The sequence below is a fragment of the Vipera ursinii genome, assembly GCF_947247035.1.
Source record: "Vipera ursinii genome assembly, chromosome: 1".
Classification (NCBI taxonomy): Eukaryota; Metazoa; Chordata; class Lepidosauria; order Squamata; family Viperidae; genus Vipera; species Vipera ursinii.
In genome coordinates this window covers 143,833,207-143,855,401 of record NC_139512.1, presented here as the reverse complement: position 1 = coordinate 143,855,401, position 22,195 = coordinate 143,833,207, and the positions used below count along the sequence as shown (strand labels likewise).

The 22,195-nt window shown below is 37.2% G+C and overlaps 1 protein-coding gene across 2 annotated transcripts in view; it reads right to left on the bottom strand.

The window, feature by feature from the left end:
* Nucleotides 1-6,202: 6,202 nt before the first annotated feature.
* EPC2 (enhancer of polycomb homolog 2) overlaps nucleotides 6,203-22,195 on the bottom strand; it is a 51,181-nt gene continuing 35,188 nt past the window's right edge. Inside the window, exons 9-14 of one of the 2 annotated variants that reach the window (XM_083350449.1) lie at nucleotides 19,746-19,891; nucleotides 19,306-19,649; nucleotides 11,116-11,252; nucleotides 9,791-9,947; nucleotides 8,987-9,320; nucleotides 6,203-8,222 (exon numbers count right to left, since the gene is read on the bottom strand). In XM_083350449.1, coding sequence (XP_083206575.1) covers nucleotides 8,150-8,222; nucleotides 8,987-9,320; nucleotides 9,791-9,947; nucleotides 11,116-11,252; nucleotides 19,306-19,649; nucleotides 19,746-19,891 — 1,191 coding nt within the window. In that variant the 3' untranslated portion in view covers nucleotides 6,203-8,149. Of the gene's footprint in view, nucleotides 8,223-8,986; nucleotides 9,321-9,790; nucleotides 9,948-11,115; nucleotides 11,253-19,305; nucleotides 19,650-19,745; nucleotides 19,892-22,195 lie in introns of those variants that run through there. The other variant, XM_083350450.1, reaches the window with a different exon arrangement.

The window sequence follows — 22,195 nt, the reverse complement described above, 5'->3', positions numbered from 1 at the left end:
CAGCTCACTGGCTTGAGGGGAGACATCCCCGGCGCATCCTGGGAGCTGTAGTTCGGGAAGCACCAGGTAGGGACTCGGGGGAAAAGAGGGGCGGGGCCACGAGGCCAGGGGAGGCTGGCCGTTGCAGCCCAGCGTCTTGCCGGGCGCTGGAGGTGCTCGTCTTGGGATGCTGAGCGGAGAAAAGGGCTTTAAAATAGGAGTGGAAACGCAGGGGGAGACTTGAGCGGCCCACAGAGTTTGTTCCTTGGTCTAGGGTCGTGGGGCACCTTGGGGACAGAGTTCCAGGTAACTTCTTGGGAGCTAGTGCTCTTTATTTATTTTTTAAATAGTTTTTGTTTAATAATAATAATAATAATAATAATAATAATAATAATAATAATAATAATAATAATAATAATATAATATAATAATAATAATAATAATAATAATATAATAATAATAATATAATAATAATAATAATATAATAATAATAATAATAATAATAATAATAATAATAATAATAATAATAATAATAATAATAATAATAATAATATAATGGTGTGCTGCACTAGCCTCTAACTTTTTTTATTTATCAAAATGTGCCCTGGGCATTTCTTGGGGGGGAAAAATAGTATGCGACTATGCTCCAATGCTTTGATTGGAAATGGGCTTCCCAGCACAGGTAACACTAAACAGGGTTAATGGGGACCTTACCTTATGACTTGCTACACCTATTACGGCAGCCATTTTTTAAAATGGTGCCTTCAAGTTGGGGTTGACTTTGGACACGGGTTTCTCACTTTTCTGCTATAATGTGGGTTGTAAGATAGACTCTTTTTTTTGCTTAGTTAATACATGCTGGTTAAACCCAGCAACTTGTGATGTATTCTGTTAACTATGATCAAACAAACCAGGATCTGGAAGCTTAGGTCAGGTGCCTACAATTTACTAAGGCAGGTCATGGACCATTTTTGTGGATAAAATGAGGTGAAATGTGTTTATGACACACCATGTTTCCAAATTTGCCACTGGGCTACTTACTGGTAGCTGCCTCTGGAAGATCTGTTTCATCTGAACCCAAGAGAGGATTACTTTGAGATTAATCTCCCTTGTAGCCTCTGGAATATCAAGATGAGAGACTGGATCAGATTATGAAATAAAGTTCCCCAGCATATCACATTTTGTTTCTTTCCTTTAACATTCCATCATATTGGAAGAAAATGAGAGCAAAGGTTTACTCTAGCCTCCCACTGCATTGGCTCCAGTTCCTGAAAAGACAATTATGTATGTATATATGCCTTAACTTCCAGGGGTAGGCAACCTTGCCTCTTTTATGGCTTGTGGGCTTCAACTCCCAGAATTCCAGCATGGGTGGCTCAGGAATTCTGGGAGTTGAAGTCCATGAGCCATAAAAGAGCCAAGGTTGCCTACCCCTGTTCTAGACCATGAGTGTCAAACTTGATCACATCATGTGATGATGTATCGTGACATTTTTTGCCTTTGCAGAGCTGGGGTGGGCGTGGCACATTCGTAACACATCCGGCCCGCGGGCCACCAATTTGACACCCCTATAGTAGACCAAACTAACTCTCCTTGCTCCGCCTTGCTTATTCCTTCTCCTTGTTCCTTCTTCCTCTTTCAATTTCCTTAAGTTAAAAATCCTGCCCCCACAAAAAAAAAACCAGAGAAAAAAAAGATTATTAATTTGGCCTAAAGCAAGTGATATTGCTGCAATTGATTTGAGAGATTTCCTTGGCAAGTATTCCATTCATTGGCTTCCTATAAGAGCAAAGGAGCAACACACTCACATGGTTACTTTTATTTCTAAGGGTCTTATGACCCCATCCTGCATCATCTCTTATTTTTTTGATATAACATGTTCAGGTGGTTCAGGGAGGTTCACAATTGTTTCAGGTTGGCACTTGCTTCCCCTGAGACCTTGTGACTTGGAGTTTTCCAGAACCTGCTTCTAGACCAGGGGTAGGCAACTTTGGCTCTTTTATGACTCGTGGACTTCAACTCCCAGAATTCCTGACTAGACTCTAGAGTATGGAATGAGCATCCTAAGGCTCTTTGGACAACAATCAATTATCCCATCTTGGATAAGAGTTGAAAAGGCATTTCAGTCAGAATACAGCAGAAGGTGGCCACACAGGTAGGATGATATTGTAAAATCTGGCCCTAAACAAGTGAAATCTAAACTACAACATGTTTATTGTTTATGATTTTTTTTTCATTATTTTCATTATGGATTTTTCATTATTCATTGTACAGCTATTTGCTAGGATAGGAGATTCCATGTATCATTAATTTTAATACTAAATAGTTTTAATTGGTTCTTGTGGAATTGTAGTTTATTATGTGATTATTTGCAATGATTGGCTGTCTTTTGGCTTCTAATCTTTTAATTATCTCTTGAATTGTTATGTACCATGTTGAAATATATAAACTATTACTTTTTGCCCTGAGGCTGGATTCATACAGCATAAGTCAGAAGAGGGTTTATTTGTGACTCATCATGTCATAAAAATGAAGTCATTAATGGCTTGTAAAGCATGTTTCATGATTTAGTATGCTATATGAACTGCCAAGTATTTTATAAATCATGGTTAAATAAACAGTGGTTTATTACAATGTATGAATATAGAATTAAAACAGGTAAACGAGCTAGAGATGTGGGGGTCTACTAATTACTAGAAACAATGTATCCTTTTGCAGTCTGAGAAATATTCAGTCAAGCCTACTATGTTGGAACAACAGTCTAGGCTGGCCAATTTATGGTTTCTTAAATTGTGGGAAGCCAAGCAATTAGGCTAATTCAACTAACTAAGGATTAATGTGTTTTTTGAATATAGTTCACTAATAGTGTATCTAGGAGTGAGCTTCATTGAACACAGGAAGATTTGCTTTCAAAGAAGTTTTATTCATATTGGATTATAAAAGGGGATTCAAAAGAGATTTTTAATTTCAAAACTGTCTATCCTCATCCAAACCAAACCAAATTTAAGAGGAGGAAATTTAATCTGTTTTTAAAGTGTCTGCAGTTAAAAGCTGAACAAAAGACCCAGCCAGGGAAATGAAAATGCCAGAATCTTCAGTTCTATTTAAAAGTAAACTCTATGAGTTCTATAGAGCTGGCTCATAAGTAAATAAGCTTAGGACTGCATACCTGAACTATAGACTACTAAACTAGTGACAGTGATTCATTTAACAACTGTGGCAAAAAAGGTTGTAAAATTGGGCAAAAGTCATTTAACAACTGTTTCAGTTAGCAACAAATTTTGGGCTTACTTGCGGTAATAAGTCAAGGACTACTTGTATAGTCATATAACCTCTGCCTTGAAAGGCAAAATTATTGAAACTTGCTTAACAAACCCATAGTTTGTATGACTTCATATAACAAAGTCAAGATAAACCAGAATGATTTCCTACAAAAAATGTTCTATTAGTGTTATAAATACATTTCTGCATCTATTTGAATGTCAGTTTGTAGATTTTATTTATCACATTATTTAAGGGTGCAAATAAGATTGTGTTTAAGAGTTTGGTCCATTTTGGGCCAAATCTCAAAGGCAAATAGCCAAGCTCTTATGTTTTGCATTGCCAATTTTCCCCATGATCATTTATAACTGCTAAAGAACAAGACACTTTGTTCTGATCATATTATACAGGTTGTTTTAAAGTATTTTGGAATTTGGTGACATTTGTACATTTCTTAATTCTCAGAATATTACACTGCTACATGATTGGCCAATCATTTGCTTCACAGCTATTCAAAACTGTCACCTGCTTACTGCATTAAATTTGAGATGGAAAGAACTGTTGCAATTTCACACTCACAATATTTCCTATTGTAATCGCTTGAGGCCAAATGCAAAATAAGATTTTCCAAAAAGAATGGTTTGTACTCAGGGATTTCCTAGGTTTTTAACTTATAGACTGTTTCTAAATTGCAATCCATATCAAAGTATTTTTAAAAAATATTTGGAGCTACATGGCATGTTGAAGATGAGGCAAGATATTTTTAGATTAAGTAAAAGTGTTTATTAATGGATATTTACTAATAATTATTGAAACTATATTAATTTTTATTAATCAATTAAAATTTTGGAAGCACAACTTCCAGGTTCATAAAAATATATTTTTATTGTGGTGATCCTTTATAGAGTTGTGATACTGCTGTATTAAAGCAGCTATGCTAAAATGATTAATTCTAAAAATAAATGGTTGTGTTTGGAAAGATTTAGAAAAGGAGAAGATGAAAAATAGGGTGGATGGATGCAATCAAATGTGGAAGAACTCTGTGTTATTAAGTCAGGACAAGTTGATAAGCATATGTCCACATAATCACCAGGAATTAAATGTGACTTGTTGACTAAACAAAAATACTTCTTGCAAGGTATGTGTGTGTCCATTTGTGTGTGTCTCAGATGTCAGAAAGACATATGCATTAGATACTGACATAAAAACTGGAAGATATGTGAGAAAAATGCTTGACTCCATTCAGTCTTGTTGAGTTTTAAGATATGGTGATGAATAGTGAAGCATTATTTTTCCTGCACTTATTACATTCATGAAGTCCCTGTTGAGAATGACCTGGACCCATTTAGCAAAAGTGAGATAAGGCACTGTTGTTGTGCCAAATTATTTTTAAAGATTTTTGATGAATAATGTAGCCGATACCACATTGGGCTAGATGCCAGTGGACAGAATCCACTGTGTTGAGCAGAGCAAAGGTCTTGTATTATCTGGGATTTGTTTTTGCTTGAGAATAGGCTCAGATCCTCTGTGGTGCAAACTCTGCCACCTGTGCACTTTAAGGAAGTGTCCTCAGTGCCTTCCTTGGAGAGCCAGGCAGTGAGGGTGATTGGATTAGGAAAATGGTTGTATACCTTCTTTGGAAGAAGCCTCTGTGGAATGGCTATTTGTAACAATTTCTGCTTGGTGTCCAATTTTTCCTGGTGGCTTAGCTACAGATAATCCAAAAAATGAATTCTCTCTTGTTATAATAGCATTGATTGCCCTGGTGGATGACTGTCATCTGGATCTGTGATGGGAAAGTGCACCTCATTAGTCCTGTAAGGTCTGTCTGTGGCATTTGATACTGTTGGCTTGTGGTATCTTTCCAGGCTGCATACAAGGCTGAGGAGTCAGAAGCACTGCTTCAAGTTTCAGCTCCTGAGGTCATTCCAGTCAGTAATTATGACAACACTTGACCCAGCAATTCTTTCAATTCAGGGTACCTGGGAGTTCAGTTCTCTTCCCCAAGCTATTTAACATCTAAGACCCTAGGAGAGGTCGGGCCAAAGCAAGGATACCCTAGAAAGCTTGGTGCCTGGCTTCTGTCAGGGTTTTAATGGAGCAAAACGATGTTAGACTGAATCCAAGGCCATGTTTTTCAGCAATACACATTCAGGAAAGTTACTGGATAGGACAGAATGGCCCCGTCTCTAAAGGGGTTGGTTCATGATCTTGACTTGTAGGTATTACTTGAGCAACAGGTGGAGGCTATGGGGATTTAGTCAAACTTTGCCTAGCATGCCAATTACAATCCTACCTGGCCATGTAACCCTACTTCAACCAACACTGAATTGGAATGCTGTAAATGCTTTATGTGGATCAGCCCTCAAGAGATTACTTTGAAGCTGCAGCTGGTCCAAAATGCAGTATCTAAATTACCAACAGTACGATCCTACCATAGTAAAAATAACACTACTGCTAAAGTTGCTTCACGGCCACCAGCTGGGCTTTCAAAACACTGATTCAGAACTGGGGGTGTGTGTGTGTGTGTAGGATCAGATGTCATTTGTCAAGGCTGAATGGACACAACTATGTGTTGGCATTCTGTAGCATTTGCTATTAGTAAATTATTTTTATTGATTCAAATCAGATCATGGGTAAACCTGTAGGTAAAGAATATCCAAGGGTCTTTGACTTTTTCCATCCAATGTATGCTGTGTAGCTTTGCTTCACTTCACATATATGGTTCCCAACCTTTTTAAAGGTTAATTTCTAGGAAGGTGACTGAGAAATAGTTACCTAGATTGTGTTTCCTGAGCAAATGGATAAGTGTTAAAGCATACTGGACTGGTATGCAAATGCAATCATTAACTCTTTGACTTCATGGAGCAAAAAATTCACTAGCTAATATTCTCTAGCTACTTTTTTTAATCTTTGGAAAACCCTGATAGCCAAAAATCAAAAAGGCTCAATCCATTTTACTTTAAAAGAGGTATAGATTTTTATATAATAACGACCAATGGAAGTATTAATAACATGGTATACACACGATTTATCCTTGTAAAAGAGGCACAACATAAAAATAATAAAATTATATTGAACCTAAAGAAGCCAAATTCATGTTTCTCTTTACTTTAAATATGTTCAGACTCACTTCAAAAATATAACTTGAGGAAGATAGATTAAAATTAGTGAAGCATCGTTACGATTCTTTTGCCACTTACATATAATCAAATAGTAAATTTCCATTCAGATAATTATGCAAAAGCATGTACAGCATAAATTACAGCTATGAGGTAGCGATTATATGTGCAATATGCACTAATGTACATCAAGTACAAATGAAGGAAAACTCAAATTTTTACAGCTTCAAGCCCCAGTCCAGAAACTGACAAGATACACCATGTGCTGCTCATAGAGTTCTGTACATGCCTGGCGCTCATCACATAGAAAGCAGTGTCAGTGTGTTCCATGATGTTTACAAAGTACCCGTCTCAATGCTGGGAATCACACAGGCAGCCCAAGTGCTGGATGCAAACATCCAATTCCATCCGTCACGTTTTTGTACACACACTTCCTGATCCAGCAGGTTACATGCCTGCAGAAGCTTCTAGAGTCATCATTCTATTGAGATAGTGCTGTACCTATACATGCCAAATTGCTGGTGTCTCAGTTTGATAACTACTGGCTTCCCACAATTACAAACTGTTCTCCATGTTGTGAAATAAACACGTATGCAAGATGCCCATGTTTTGATATGTATTTTTATTTCCCTGCAGTTTTCACTTATCAAGAACAAGTAACAGGGAAAGTTGTCTGAACTAGTGCATAAACAAACATTCTGAAACACCACTACACATATCTAATTTACAAGAACCGTATAAAAAAAGTCACTAAAACACTACACTACGAAGGTGTCCAACGCTTACAGTCAGACTTTTTCCAACCCGTTACTTGCCTTGTAGCCACAGGAAAACTTTCCAAAATTGAAAGACAATCTGCCATGACCCTCCCCCCTCCCCCATTACCTGGGATGGCTCGATATCTAGACATCCAATAATTATTGCAATGATATATAATGCAATACATACCTGGTAAAATATCATTTATGTGGTGTGTTACAGTTAAAAGCCGGTTAAATTATGCAGACTTCAGATAAAATATAATCAGTTGAAAATTTTCTTCATATCTGCACAGTTTAATATGTGCTAGATGCATAATTTGTACTAGTCAGGTTTTCTGTGTAATTATTTTTTATAAATTGGTATTATAAATAGAAATATACATTCAAAATATATGGAAAAGTGGGTTACTACATTAAATTTGCATGTATCGATCCATCCCTTTCCCCTGCACAGTAATAGAAAATACTATTTTGCCTTGAACTTCATATTTGACAGTGAAATGCCACTAAAGTATTTACCAAAAAGTCCATCTAAAATTGTGAAACAAAATGAACCAAGTGAAAACTTTACATTTCCTTTAGAAAAAAATTACAAGAATTTTTCCTAGCTATGAATCTTTAACTTTTTTTTTTAGACACAAAGTTGGATTTATTTTTTTACAAGATACAAAATGTAAACATGGCAAAATAAATAGTTAAAACAAGTGATGCAGGATCCCATTTCATGCTCATGATCCCATTTAAAGAATTATTTTTAAATCCATTCAGTTGCAAATTCAAGTGCAAAAGCATGATGATGAATATCTACTATTCAAGTAACAGAAATAATATCGATGATACAAATAAACTATTTTACAAGGTAGTGATTTTCCCAATTTTACAAAATGTACATTATATATCGACTTAATATACGATATGATAGTCCGTTTAGGTCCATTTTAATCCCCTGTGATCCACAGAGTTTGGTTTTGCATTCAGCTGGAATATAAATGACACCATCAGCATACATTGAGCTACTATGCTAGGTTATGTCACCTCCATTGCTACTGTCGTCTCTGCTATTCCATTCAAACCCAATCTTTCGGGTTCATGGTTCTCTCTGAAAGTGAAAAGAGAAAGGCAAATAAATATATAGTTTTAATAATGAATTACATGTATAATTTCTTAATATTTGACATTTTGTTAACTTAGTATCTCTCATATGTATTATCTGAGAAATGTTTAAAACGCAACCAAGCTAAAACTTTACTAGGAAGAAAATGACAATTTATGCAAATTTCCCGAATGGTAAGTGGTCTCTCTCACAGCATGTAGAAATGGAATAAAAAAGAAAAATCAGAGAATCTTAATTTTCATTAGAAGGGTAAAACAATGTATAAATATAGAAGTGTAGAAGATTTATACATTTATAGAGTGTATAAAATAATGTATAAATCCTATACATAACCTACAGGATTTCAGATTTTTCTTGAGATTTGTAATATAAAATAATTGGCTGAATTAACCTTTCACTTATGAGGGTAGATCTTTTATGTCATTATAGCTTCTTGCATTTTGCTAGCAAAATAATTGTAAAACCCCACATTTTTTCCCCAACAAGATATAACAGGTGTTTTCAAACTTGGCCCTTTTATGACTTGTAGACTTCAATTCCCAGAATTCTTCAGCCAGCGTGTCTGGCTGAGGAATTCTGGGAGTTGAAGTCCACAAGTCATAAAAGGGCCAAGTTTGAAGACCCCTGAGATACACAAATCAAATATCATTACTTAATTCAGCCTTTCTTGGCTTAGGATTTGTTGGTAAATCCACTTTTCTTTAAAAAAAGGGGGGGGACACGGAGGAGGAGGAGCAAGAGGCACACACCTTGCTATGCTGCTGATGGCACTGCTTGGAGTCACCTTTGGCACTCTATCCATACTGGCAGCAACTGTGGCAAGTTTTAAGGCGGTTGGCGATGGTGCTGAAGTCCTTGCATTGATATGTACATTGACTGGAGAAACAACACTGACATTGTTCAGGTGCACTGCATTGGTGAGACAAGAATTGTTCATAGGAAGTGTCTGAGAGCTGTTTGTGCACAATGCTGGGATTAAATGGTTTGTGGTGGTGTGACCGACTGTCCTTACAAGTTGTACAGCTGAGATCCCTGGGCTAGATGACAGAGCCATATTGGTGGAATACAGAGTTTTTGATGTTGCTGTTCAAAACAAAACAGATGTACTCAATAGGTTTCAAGCAAAATGAAACATGAAATAAAACCAAGATCACCATCCCATCTTAATGCCTTCTGGATATGGTATATTCCAGAAGTTGGGCTAAGGGGGATGTAAGTTATAGGGCAACACATATGGAGGGCACCAGGATGGAGCAAGCTACGAAGCAATAACGAAAGAGATCTATATCCAAACATTAGGGCTCATTTCTTAAATTCAAAGACACACTGTAATACATTAAAGTATATAAGAATCTGCAGATGCCCAACAAGAATTTTATCATTTTTATTAAATAATAAAAAGATCAAAAACTTCCATGACTTCAGTTAAAAAAACAAAAGCCATTATTGCCCTATCAAACATTTTCTCAGACTGATCTTGACTAGAAAGTAAGCATTAGCAACATCCTGCTACAAACTAACATGACAATAATGCAACAAATATATATATATACCTGTTGGCTGAACAACACCGTTGATATTGTGGCTGGCACTCTGTTCCTTTGTTGCCTCACCCCGATTGGGAGCGGGTGCACTCACCACTGCAGATGCAGCAAAATGGGCACTGGCCGAGTCAAGCGTTTTTGACATGCAGTCAGAAGTGCTTGAGCCCTAGGAAATTTTACACAACAGTTTTCATAATTACAGATTATTTGTAAGATACTATCAAATTAACTTTTGATATAAACAGTAAAAAAAATTATCCAGACCCAAGAGATGTTCTCTTAATGACAGAACTGTTTCTAATTCCCATGAAGTTAGACTGCAAGTACCGGTGCAGCTGCAGGAGAGGAAGGGGCTGCTTCGAGTAAATCAATAGGCTTTCATTGGCTTCAGATTAAGTTCTGTCCACTAAATAAGCTAAAAGTTTTTGCTTTCTATCTTTTACCTTTACCATTTTAAAAGTTGTGGTCCAGTGCTGAAATGTTAAAAGCACCTTTATTTAAATGGGAACGTCTTCACATCCTTTCCAAAGAGGATTAAGTTTTAATTGCGTACATGGGGTAAAGAAACCCAGATAAGTATAAGTAAAGATACTGAGCAACATGCTATACTGCAACCATAACATAGATGCAAAAATATCAAAACATTCAAAATATTCCATTATGTTCATATATTAATAGTGTCATAGGAATGGCATTAATTCATATATTAATTAGACTATTAATGTTGAATCAACATTACAAAGGGGCTGGAGAAAACTGATTCAGAAATGAATGTCAAATTCTAAATATTAAAAAAATAAATCATATGGGTTCGGTATTACATTACAAATTAGTAGATTTATTTTATTTCACCACAGACTGTAGCCCAAGGAAGCTCATGCCTTAAAGAATAACACTGTGAATCTGCTATTCTTTAAGGTGCCCTCACACTTTAAGGTTTTTTTACTGCCACCAACTCAATATGTTAGTTACTCTTTGGAAGAATTATGAGGCTAGTTATATGAATTAGAAGAAAACAGGTTTTTTTTCTAAAAACAGATAAAGACAGGTCCACGAGCATTAACGGTATTGGTTTATATAATCAATGCACTATAGCATATGGGAATAATCAATAGACAAATCTGACTATGGCAGTCCTTTTTTGGCACAATCACAAAACTGCATTTATCTATTCTATTTAGGTTGCATGTTAAGTATATCAGAAACTGGTCTATTTGAAGTAGATATGAAGACAAAAAAAATGGGAGAGGAAAAAACTGGAAAAAAAGCAGAACTGGTTCTACATGGGTTTCTAGAATATAAGAGAAGCTATTTTCAAGAAAGGCATTTGTTACCTGTGCTTTTGGATATGTCTGTTGGGATTGATGCTGAGACTGCTGTTTCTGTTGGAGCTGAGCCAGTTGCTGCCTTTGCATTTGAACTAACTGCTGTTGATGTGTCTGAAATTGTTCTTCTGTAATACCCCCCGTTACTGTAGAAAGAAAGAAAGAAAGAAAGAAAGAAAGAAAGAAAGAAAGAAAGAAAGAAAGAAAGAAAGAAAGAAAGAAAGAAAGAAAGAGAAAGAAAGAAAGAAAGAAAACATGTTTGAATTTAAGGGTTCAAAGTCATATAAGTCACTGTATAAGTTACACGGGTTGGGAAGCAAAGCATCTTTTAAATAGCTACATTACATAGCACAATGAATTTACGGAACAATCATTTTAAACTTGTTCAGTAGTTTAGTTAGTTAAAGGTCTATTTCTTATAAATTAACTAGCTGATGGTGTCTCAAAAAAGAGGAATATACAGGTTAAGAAAAGCATCTGTAAAGTGTTATTTAAAAAAACCAAACCACCAAAAAAACAGCAGATCCAACTGCAACTAATTATCATTCATTAATTGATTTATTATATCTGTAGTACCCTGGAACTCAATGAATTCCTTGAGTAACCTAGATCTTTTTTTTTACTATGATTTGAAAACTATGGATCTATTTTAGATGTTTATACTGCAGTATTTGCTAAAGTTACTGGATTGGTGGCCATGAAAACTAATTAGGGTAGTTTCAGAGTAAAAGTGTTTAATGAGACAAAGCAGATGAAGTCCTTCACATTCCTTATCAATAGGCTCGTTTGCATATTGTATCTTCCTAAGCCTATAGTTAAGCATTGAGTTTATCTTCAGTCCTTTTTCAGTCCTCCCACCACTCAATACCATAGCCAACAAATAGCAGTAGTTAGTTCAAGGTTTAGTATGTTGTCTGAATGTACGCTCATGCTACTTCTAACCCAGGGAAACAGAGAATAGGTTATAAGCAGGTCTATCACAAAAATAATGGGTATGAAAATCTAATGTACTTATTTTTCTTGTACCAATTATCTGTGTTGATGATTTAAACGTAGATTTTCCAGCTTATGATTCACAATGCATAAAGGCACAAAAAGGAGGAAAATGTTATGTAGGCAAATCACAGTTACAACACCTGCCCAGTTAAGAAATTAATACCTACAACAAATGGACTTCTTAATACATATAACTACTGCATCACAAGTAGAGATACAGTTTCACATTTTCCTCTATGTGCTAAATTGTATCATTTGATCTTTTTTTGTTTAACAGCTGACAGTTCGTGCAAACTCCCACTTGTCTTGATGAGAGTATTTCTGCAGACATTCATTTTCACTCAGATTATTCCAATTTAATATTTTAAAAACACCACAAGTATAATTGAGTCTGGAAATAATTTTGGGATAGCAGTATACATTACTGCAATGCTGTCTACATGGGGCTGCCCTTGAAGACCACCCGGAGGCTTCAGCTGGTGCAGAGTGCGGCTGCACGGGTAGTGATGGGAGCACCCCGATACTCCCATATTACACCCCTCCTGCATGAGCTGCATTGGTTACCGGTTGCCCTCCGGGTGAGATTTAAGGTGCTGGTACTTACCTTTAAAGCCCTACATGGCTTAGGCCCGGGATACTTGCAGGACCATCTGCTGCCGGGAACGAATTCCCATCGCCCAGTACGCTCACACAGAGAAGGCCTCCTCAGGGTACCGTCGGCTAAACAATGTCGGCTGGCGACCCCCAGGGGGAGGGCCTTCTCTGTGGGAGCGCCAGCCCTGTGGAACCAGCTCCCCCCTGAGCTTTGGATGGCCCCGGATCTCCGGTCCTTTCGCCGCGGCCTCAAAACACTCCTTTTCCACCTGGCTGACCTGGACGACAGGGATTTTAATTATGTTTTTAATTTTTTAACTCTTAATTTTTAATTTATTTTAATTTTAATTTATTGTACAGGGACCTTTAATTTTAATTTTATCTTAACTTCTGTATTTATTGTATGTTATTGTTGTTAGCCACCCTGAGTCCTTCGGGAGATAGGGCGGCATATAAGTCCCAATAATTAATTAATTAATTAATTAATTAATTAAATTAGCTTGTGCAATCCAACTGGGTTTAGCTTGTTTAGAAACTGATAAGCTTTGTTGGTCAGTTATGTCAATATAATTTTCTTATGAAGAACATATTCTATTCCAGAAGTTACCACAGCTTTCTAAATAATTATTCAAATCAATGAAAATAAGCTAGAACTGAACTAATGAGGCTAAAACTGGTTCAAAAGCATTTATTGTTGCAGTTCAATTACTATATTTATACCTACATACAGTATATTTATACCTACATACAGTATATTTATACCTATAATATATGACAGAAATGTTTTCAACTATTTCAGTTCCATTCAGTTTTCAATTCCATTTACAACACCAGAAATATTTCAGATATTTTGCAACTCCAGACCCTGTTCTGTCACTTATAATTTTATATAAGCACCAGGGGCAAAGAAGCCCAACTATGTTGTAAAATATATCATATAATAAAAAAGGTTAAAGCTAAAATCAGAAAAAGCCATTCCTTTGATATAAATTGCTTTAACATTCTCTGTTGCTGGATCAGAGTTCGGCAATCTTTTAGTAATTGGGGTGCACATATTTTTAAGAAAGCAAGATGACCCAAAGTAGGTATACGCATGGATAGGGCCAGGATTTTTTCTATTTTCATGAGCTGGAGAAAGAATGTTCCAGGACTTCTTTGCTGTAGCTTGTACTGTAAGGCATTTTAGAATTTAACTAGTTTATTAGTTACTTTAATTACAGGAGTTCCTATAAAAGCTCTGGAGCTTCAGGTTACTTACTCATTCCTGCAGTATTTTATTTATATATTTATTTTACATGTTGCCCATCTTATAGTCCTGCAACTCTGGTCATTTCACCATTCTTTTTCTCCAAAATCTATTAAAACTTGTGATTTTTAAAAAATGGGAATGGGACAGTAAAGTACATTCTTCACCCTGATAATGTTCCTTTGAAAGGAAAGATTTCAAGATCAGAGCAGTTGCAATTCAACTGTATATATCTTTGTTCAGATCTTTGCATAGGAAGACCAAGAATGAAGAAAAAGGGCAAAATGTACATTTAGCCCTCAACTTATGGCCACAATTGAGTGCAAAATTTCTGTTATTAAGTGAGACATTTATTAAGTGAGCTTTCCCCATCTCATGACCTTTCTTGCCACATTGTTAAGTGAATCACTGCAGTTAAGTCAGTAACATGGTCGTTAAGTTTACCTCAACGGCCACTGTGAAGAATGCGCTGCATATCTGGCAGATAAAATCAGTCACATCTGCTTTATGTTGGACTCCAGCCTTAGAGCAGAGTCTATGGAGATGATGGGGCTACATCTTGCAAACCAATCTGGGAAGTTTAAACCCACTGAACCTGAGGAAGAGGACAGGGCTCTCTCACCTGCTAGTTCGGTCACCTGTGTGTTAGAATGTTGGCTGATGGGGAGTAGAAAACAAGCTTTTTCTGCAGCAGCCCCCCCCCCCTTTGTGAAGCATCTTCTCTTTAGAAATTAAAGTAGCCCCAATCCTATTAGCATCCCATAAAGCTTTGAAGGCCAAGGGCCCCACCTCCTGGCTTTATTGTTAACAGGCCAGATGTCATACTTACTCAAATTAGATGTTTTAATGTTTTTTATTGTTTTAATGGTTTTTATTGTTTTAAAATGTTTTTTAAATTTTAATTATATGTCTCTGAATTGTCAGCCACCCAGTCATTTGCTGAGATAGACTGAGATAAAATAGATAGATAGATAGATAGATAGATAGATAGATAGATAGATAGATAGATATAGATAGATAAGATAGATATAGATATAATATTTATCTCACACAAATATACATTAGGATTAACAAAATCTATAGAATTAGCAATGCAATCCAATCAAGATGGTGTTAAGAAAAAACATCCATTGGTAGGGGAGATCATGAACATTTCTGACTGTACAAAGCCATTCACATTTTGAAAGACAGACATCTGTTAATGGCACTGCACTTAACTTCCAATTGTAAATTCTGCTCTAACTTTTTTGCCCTAACTTGTGGCACACTCTTATCTCTAAGTTTTTATATCTACAAAAGTTACTATTTCTGTTACCCAAAAATAATAATGATATTTTGACTGTGGTGTAGAACAGGGTTGATCAGTTTTACAAGTAATATTAGTAATTATCACAATTCTACCTAGTAACTAGTATGCAAAACCTACCTAATGTATTGTTTGGATACCAGATCACAGTTTAAAATGCTATCTGCTAACTAACATCCTCTCTTTTCAACATGGAGCAAAAGATGTGTTTCTGGCATCAAATATAAATTGCAAAAAGCATAGCCTTAGCCCATGATTTGTTTTTATGAAGTCACATTTTCTTCATGGCAATATATTAAAAAAATCAAGCCATTTCTCTTTACCATTCTTACAAAACACATGATGAGCAGTCAAGAAGCAAATTGGTAAAATACCTATACTTAAAATAGTATTGAATTATGACCAAGTGCACATGTATGGATTATAAAACAGAGCACTATATGCTACAAAGCCCATTTGGGGGGAAGCCCTCCTCCATCTCTTCTAAGCTTATTTAAAAAGGCAGGAGAGAAGAAGTCCAGCTAAGTAACCCAAGCTCTGTTCTTAACAGTATTGCCAAAAGGTTATTCTTTATTATTTAGTTTTAATTTCAGCATTAAATCACCTTGGCTGAATTTGTATGAAGAAACTATATAAAGACTTAAGTCAGAGCAGCAAACATTCCTTTTCCAGCTTTCCAGCCATCCTCAGGTAGGACCTGAGTTTTTCTACTTTTAGGGTATCGATAAGTGTGTTTTTTGTTTTATTTAATTAGTTTAAAGGATAAGGTCAATAAAATGTTATTGAATTTGAAAATGAATATGTAAAGCATTGTATGATTCAGTGGGCAAGGAACTCTGGATATAATGTTAAGCTTGAACAATGGGAAAATATGTGAACGAAAGGCTTAAAATTACAATTTAAAAGAAAGATTTTATAAGATAATGTATCATTGGCATTTAACACCAGATAAGTTACCAAGTTATCAAGAATGTATAAAGGTATTTCAAATGAATGCTGAAAATGCAAATGTAAAAAGGGACTTTCTATCATTTATGGTGGGCATGTAATAAAGCAAAGAAATATTGGAGTAGGATTCATATTCTAATACAGAAGATTCTTAAAATGAATATAAAGACAAAACCAGAAACTTTTCTTTGGAGTTTAATGGAAAAAGACTTGGAAAAAAATTGGAACTTTGATGTTATATATGTTGACAGCAGCAAGATTATTTTATGCACAAAAATGGAAGGACACTTCAATTCCCACAATGGATGAATGGTTGCAAAAGCTGATGGAATTAGCAAAGATGGCTAAATTGACTGCTTTGATAAAAGAAAAGAAAAAAAAAACACAAGTACTTTTGTTTCTACTTGGAAATCACTCATCTGGACTTTGTGCTTGAGGTGGGGAAAAAATGAAACTTTGATTTTCAGTTTTACTGATTAGGTAGTCTGCTGTTATAGAAATGGCAGGTTTATACTATTATGTAAAAGTAAAAAGTTGAGCTTCAATGTTACTTCTTATTCAACTGTACCAAAGGGAGTCAGAGGTCAATGCCTTTCCTTTCTTTTTCCCTTCTTCTCCACACTTTTCTCTTCCCTTTTCCCTCCCCTATTTTTCCTATTATTCGCTTTTGTATTTTTGTATTATATATTATAAACTAATAAAAAGGAGGGATAAACCGAGTACTTTAACTTGCACACCCTTTCATACTTTAAGCAGCCTGAATCCTCATTAAGCAAAAGGTACTGGTCGTATCCACTTTTTGGAGTACAGTTCTCAAAATGCTCTAGAAGATTTACTGGAGCTCTCAAGCATATGGAAGTTGTTCTCTCCATCAAAAAATGCAGGTGCTCGACAGCCTTGAACACTGCAGGAGGGGATAATTAATGCTATCAAACATTTTATAATTCTTTCTGAATAGGTTTTTAAAGCTTATGAATAATGACTACAGAAATCGTAGATTCAAGGAGTGAGCTTAGTCAAAAGTAATTCCTAACAGGTGACTGCAGTCTGAATTTGTAATCCTATGTACCAACCTAATACTCTCTGCTTCATAACTTGGGAAAATCAGCTACTGTCCATCACAAGTTTCATTTCACTCAGGAGAACATTTGAGCAGATTGTCCTGAAAGGGTTTTATACTTTCAGGCTACAATAGCAATAGCATTAAGACTTATATACCGCCCCACAGTGTTTTACAGCACTTACTGGGCAGTTTACAATGTCATAGACGTATCTAGGAATAAGCTTCATTAATAGAATAGTGTTTAGTTTTGTGTCAGTAATCGTATAATGGTTTAAGCTACCATGAGATAACTTTTACTACATAAAGCACAAAGCTATCAAAAAATTTGAAACAAAAGCAAAATATTTTGTGATACCAGATTTTCTCCATTTCCTTTTCCCTGATGGACTTCCAAATTTATTATGAAGGATACAAAGTTAGAAGGCAGAATTCTATCAACTGAGATATATTAAGATGTAACCAGTATTGATAAAACTGTAAGTTTCAATGAAGTTTGAAAAGAAAGTATTGCATATTGTGCTCTTTATCTGTCTACCTAACTACCTGCCCACCCATCACATTATTTCCTTTCAGGATAAAGAACATTATGCAAAGTGCAGAAAAAAGTGCAAGGAATGGTAAGCTGAGAAAACTGAGGCACAACGTAAGAAAAAGAAACATAGCCAAATTGAATTTTCACCAACACCATTCATTATACTTCATGCTCCTGTGTGCAACCATCTTTGCTTCTACTACCTTCATACACTGTTTCATATATAGCTCTTCTCCTTTTGAGGAGCTCATCAACTCCATCTAATTGCAACATTATTGGTCTTGCAGTTCAATTTTCATTCTATCTGACTAAACCACTTCTTTCATACTGGACACATTCCTCTGTATTTCATTCGGCACCATTCCTACTTGATTCATTGTCTAGTTTTATTGCATACATTTCTTAAATACATTCAATCTACTGTGTTTAACTTAACTTTTCTGTTTTACCTGACACACTGTTGTACTGTATGAAAGATTTAATATTTTCCCCTAAAATGTATGTCTAAAACAAACAGCACAGGAGCCAAATGGTTAGGATGCTGGGCTTGTGGACCCGAAAGTTGACAGTTCAAGACCTAAGCACAGTGTGATGGACTGAGCTTCCGTTACTTGCCCCAGCTCCTGCCCACCTAGCAGTTTGAAAGCATGCAAATGCAATAGATAAATAGATAGCACTTCAGTGGGAAGGGAACTGCTTTCTATGTGCCACAGCGTACTGTCACGCTGGCCAGAAGTGTCTTCAAGATAATGCTGGCTTTGGCTGTGAATTAGAGATGGGCACTGCCCAATAGAGTTAGACACAACAGGCAGGGGATGCCCTTATCTTTTTTAAAAACAGTAATGATGTCTTAAGACTTAAGATATGAATGATATGGCAACAAGAGGGTAATAGATAACTGCACAATTGTTTAAGGTTAATGTAAACATTTGTTTTTTTCAAGCTTTCCAAAAAATTTTCTGAGGGGAAAAATCTTAATGATTGAATTTTCTCTAATAATCCAGTTTACCATGTGTACGTTTATTTACTATCTTCGGTTTTAGTTGTTATTACAGAATGATATTACAATAGATGAGTACAACCAGAGTTGCTGGGAGTTGAGCAGTGTTAAAGATTAATTTAAAAAATATTTTTAAAAAGCTACGTTAAGGACTAGATTGAAAGAGAGAGTATTGCTAATTCAGTTTCAAGTAACAGAAAACTGAAAAGAAGGGGATGCAGAAACGTCTTGTAATATTGGATTGGCCAGTATAGACACTTGCCTGTAGCAGTGGGATGAAACTGACTCCCATGAAAACATTACTAAAACTATGCCTGGTACTATATTTTAAAATTAAAGCTATTTTATACGACTAAGAGTACAACCCTGCATAGTGATAGTATTTTTTTCCCCTGAACCCCACTATTACAGCTGTAATAGACATATATGCTAGTGACAGATTTTTTAGCCAGGATTCAAATATAAAATTAAAAAGAAATCTATTTAAAGGTTAATATTGTAAATCTTTGCCTACCTGAAATCCCATTCTTGCTGGTGTTCAATAAAGCTACAGAAGGTGCAGAAACTCTTTTATTATTCACAGCCTGCCCTGGTTTCCTTGAGGTACATTCTTCACTATCGCTGTCCTGTACGTTTAGTAGCCTTGGTTGGAAACACTGCAGTCGAGATGACCTGATATTGCTTAGTATTTCAGAAAGGGAAAGTTTATTTCCACAATGTTTATTGGAAGCACTGGTCCGTGAAAAATTAGAAGAAATGTCTATATTTTGGGAAGAGCTTGAACAACTATTCAGCATGTCTGGATCAATCTGCTTCAGGACAGGATCGTTTTCTGTGCCTATCCGGTCCATTAGTACCCTGATTTTAAAAGAAATAAAAAATAAATGTTACCAACAACCTAAAATACAAATACTTGCACTAAGTATTCAACTGGAGGAAAATATCTTATTTTACCTTCCACCTCTTCCAACTCGTCTTCTTGCAAATCCTATACATCTTCTTGGAACTGTAAGCGTTGTGAGACAATGTCTATATCTTAGCTTATCCAATTCTGCCAGTTCTGAATTTTCATGAGAATAATTAGTTTGGTCCAAATGAGCCTAGAGAAGAATGAAGTGAAAATTTATTGTTGGCTGATTTCATTTAAAAGAATTATGTGGCCGCACTTCTTAAGAAACACAGTTCTGGGGGACCCAGAACAATAAAACCAAAAAACAATAAAAGCAAAAAAGCAAAAACCTGGCATCTTGGCCGTTCTTCTCTAATGCATTCAACAAAACCATCCTCCAAGCTCACCCTATCCTAGCACTTGGAGGAAGAGTTGGTTCTTTATAGCCTCCTAGATTATGAGTGGAGGCCTGCTAAAATCTGGGGGGAAAGGTTGTTCCACAGGGTAGGGGCTACTATGAAAAAAAGGCACACTTCTGAGTACCGCTACAAGGCAGCATTTAAGGAAAGGGACCTGGGGTTTGCCCACACTCTTATCTGACCTGGTAGAATGGACAGATATTCTCAGTGAGAGTTGGTCCTGCAAATAACCTTGCCCATGCCATGTAACCCCCCCGCCCCCATATTTTCCCTCTTCCATATATTTATCAAACAAGGAAAAGTCTCCAGAGACAGAAAAGACAAGCCGCTGAGGGAACTAGCTTAAAAAGGCGCATTCCTTTAAGAATTAGCTAGTGGCTAGAAAGGAAAGTTAAGGAACCAGCAGCCCACACTTAAGGAAAAAAACAAAGCAAAACCAAATGTAGCAAGTAATGGCTGCTGGCTAAATCAGCTGTTCTGTACCAGCCTGCTACCAGCCCTGCAGAAAAGGCAGGGACAACCCCTTTTACAAGAAGGCAAGAGGCTGGAATTACGCCTGCCAAATTTATAGCTACAAAAACAAACAAGACACAACCAAGAAACAGGAGCTTTAAGAAACAGGAACTATCCAAGCGGTTGCCTTCAGCAAACCAGCCCTCCCACACATTCCCCTTAAATACAGTTCAGGGCGTGGCTTCTCTCTGCCTCCTTTCGAGGAGCCCCATTGCCTTCCTCTGTTTACTCCTAATTGACTGCCTCCTGCATCGGGTGTCCTTGAACAGGGCCAGCTGTGGGTCATCTTCATCCACGCTGTCAGGCTCACACAGCTGGGTCTCCGTGGTGACCAAGTGGGAGGGGCCTGGCTGAGGGCTCTCATCAGCAAGATCTTCAACCCCCTCAGCAAGGTCTTCAACACCCCCCTCCTCCTCTGAGTCGTCCGACCCAACTGCCGAACCCACAGGCTGACCCTGAATCACAACATCAACCTCCCCAGATGGCTCCATTCATAAGTAAAAATGCTACAGGCAAAATCCATTCAGGACAAAAATACTTCAAAATCCCTTGCAGCAAAACTTAAGAGCTAACAATTGCAGAGCAACAGAATTAGAACCAGTAACCCCTCACCCCAAAATCCAACACAGGACATAAGCCATCAGCCAGAATAGAAATTGCCAAACACACTGCAGAAATCCCAGAACTTCGAAGTCATAAAATCACATAAGAATCCTTCCACTCTCCATTTGTTGTTTACTTGATCCAGAACCGAACTGCTGAAACAGCACTTCACTTCTGCCAATAAACATCTCCTCTTAAGCAGCTGGCTTCCTCTCCTCTATTTCAAACAGCGGTACTTCATATATTTTTTTCTCTTAAAGGTATAGCCTCTTGGCTGGAAAGCAAGCCCCCAGCTTTTTCTTCCAACACTTCCTTCCTTTCTGTTTCCCTCCCTCCCTCCCGCTATCTCCCTCTTTCTCGTTGCCATCTCCTTCCTTCTTTCCTCCCTCCGTGCCTCACCTCCAGCCAATGGCGCCTTTCTTCATTCCTCGTGGAGGGCAACCCCTCCCCCGCTGCATTGCTTGCCTGTTTGTCCCTGCCACATGTGTCCACGGATGGCCACATAAGTTCTAGATCGGCACCCAGCCAGCCTGTTTGATCTCCTCTCCTCTCTCCCCCCTCCTCCTTTTTCCTTTGGTGCAGCTCCAGCTGACTCCTCTTCCCAAGGCTGCATCTTTTTTTTTCTCTCCCTCTCCTGCCCAAACTGCCTCCTTTTATAGCCTCTCCTGTCTCCACCCCGCTCGTCCTCCTTTCTCTTCCAGGTGAGCCGGAAGTACCGATCCTGGGACCTTTGCCTCACTCCAGCAGCCCTGCAGCTCCTGAGGAAGCTCTCACAGCAAGTCCTGCGCTGCGCCACTTTGGCTCATTCCCTCCCCCGCAACACTTGGCTAGGCTGGGCAGGGCCGCGTACCACCTGCCTGGTACTAATGTAACACCAGTGGTACGTGTACCACTGGTTGAAAAGCCCTGCTATAGAACCTCCCAGTCTCTCTCCAAGGCACCCCATGGTCCTTATCTGGGACACCATCTACTTCATCCCA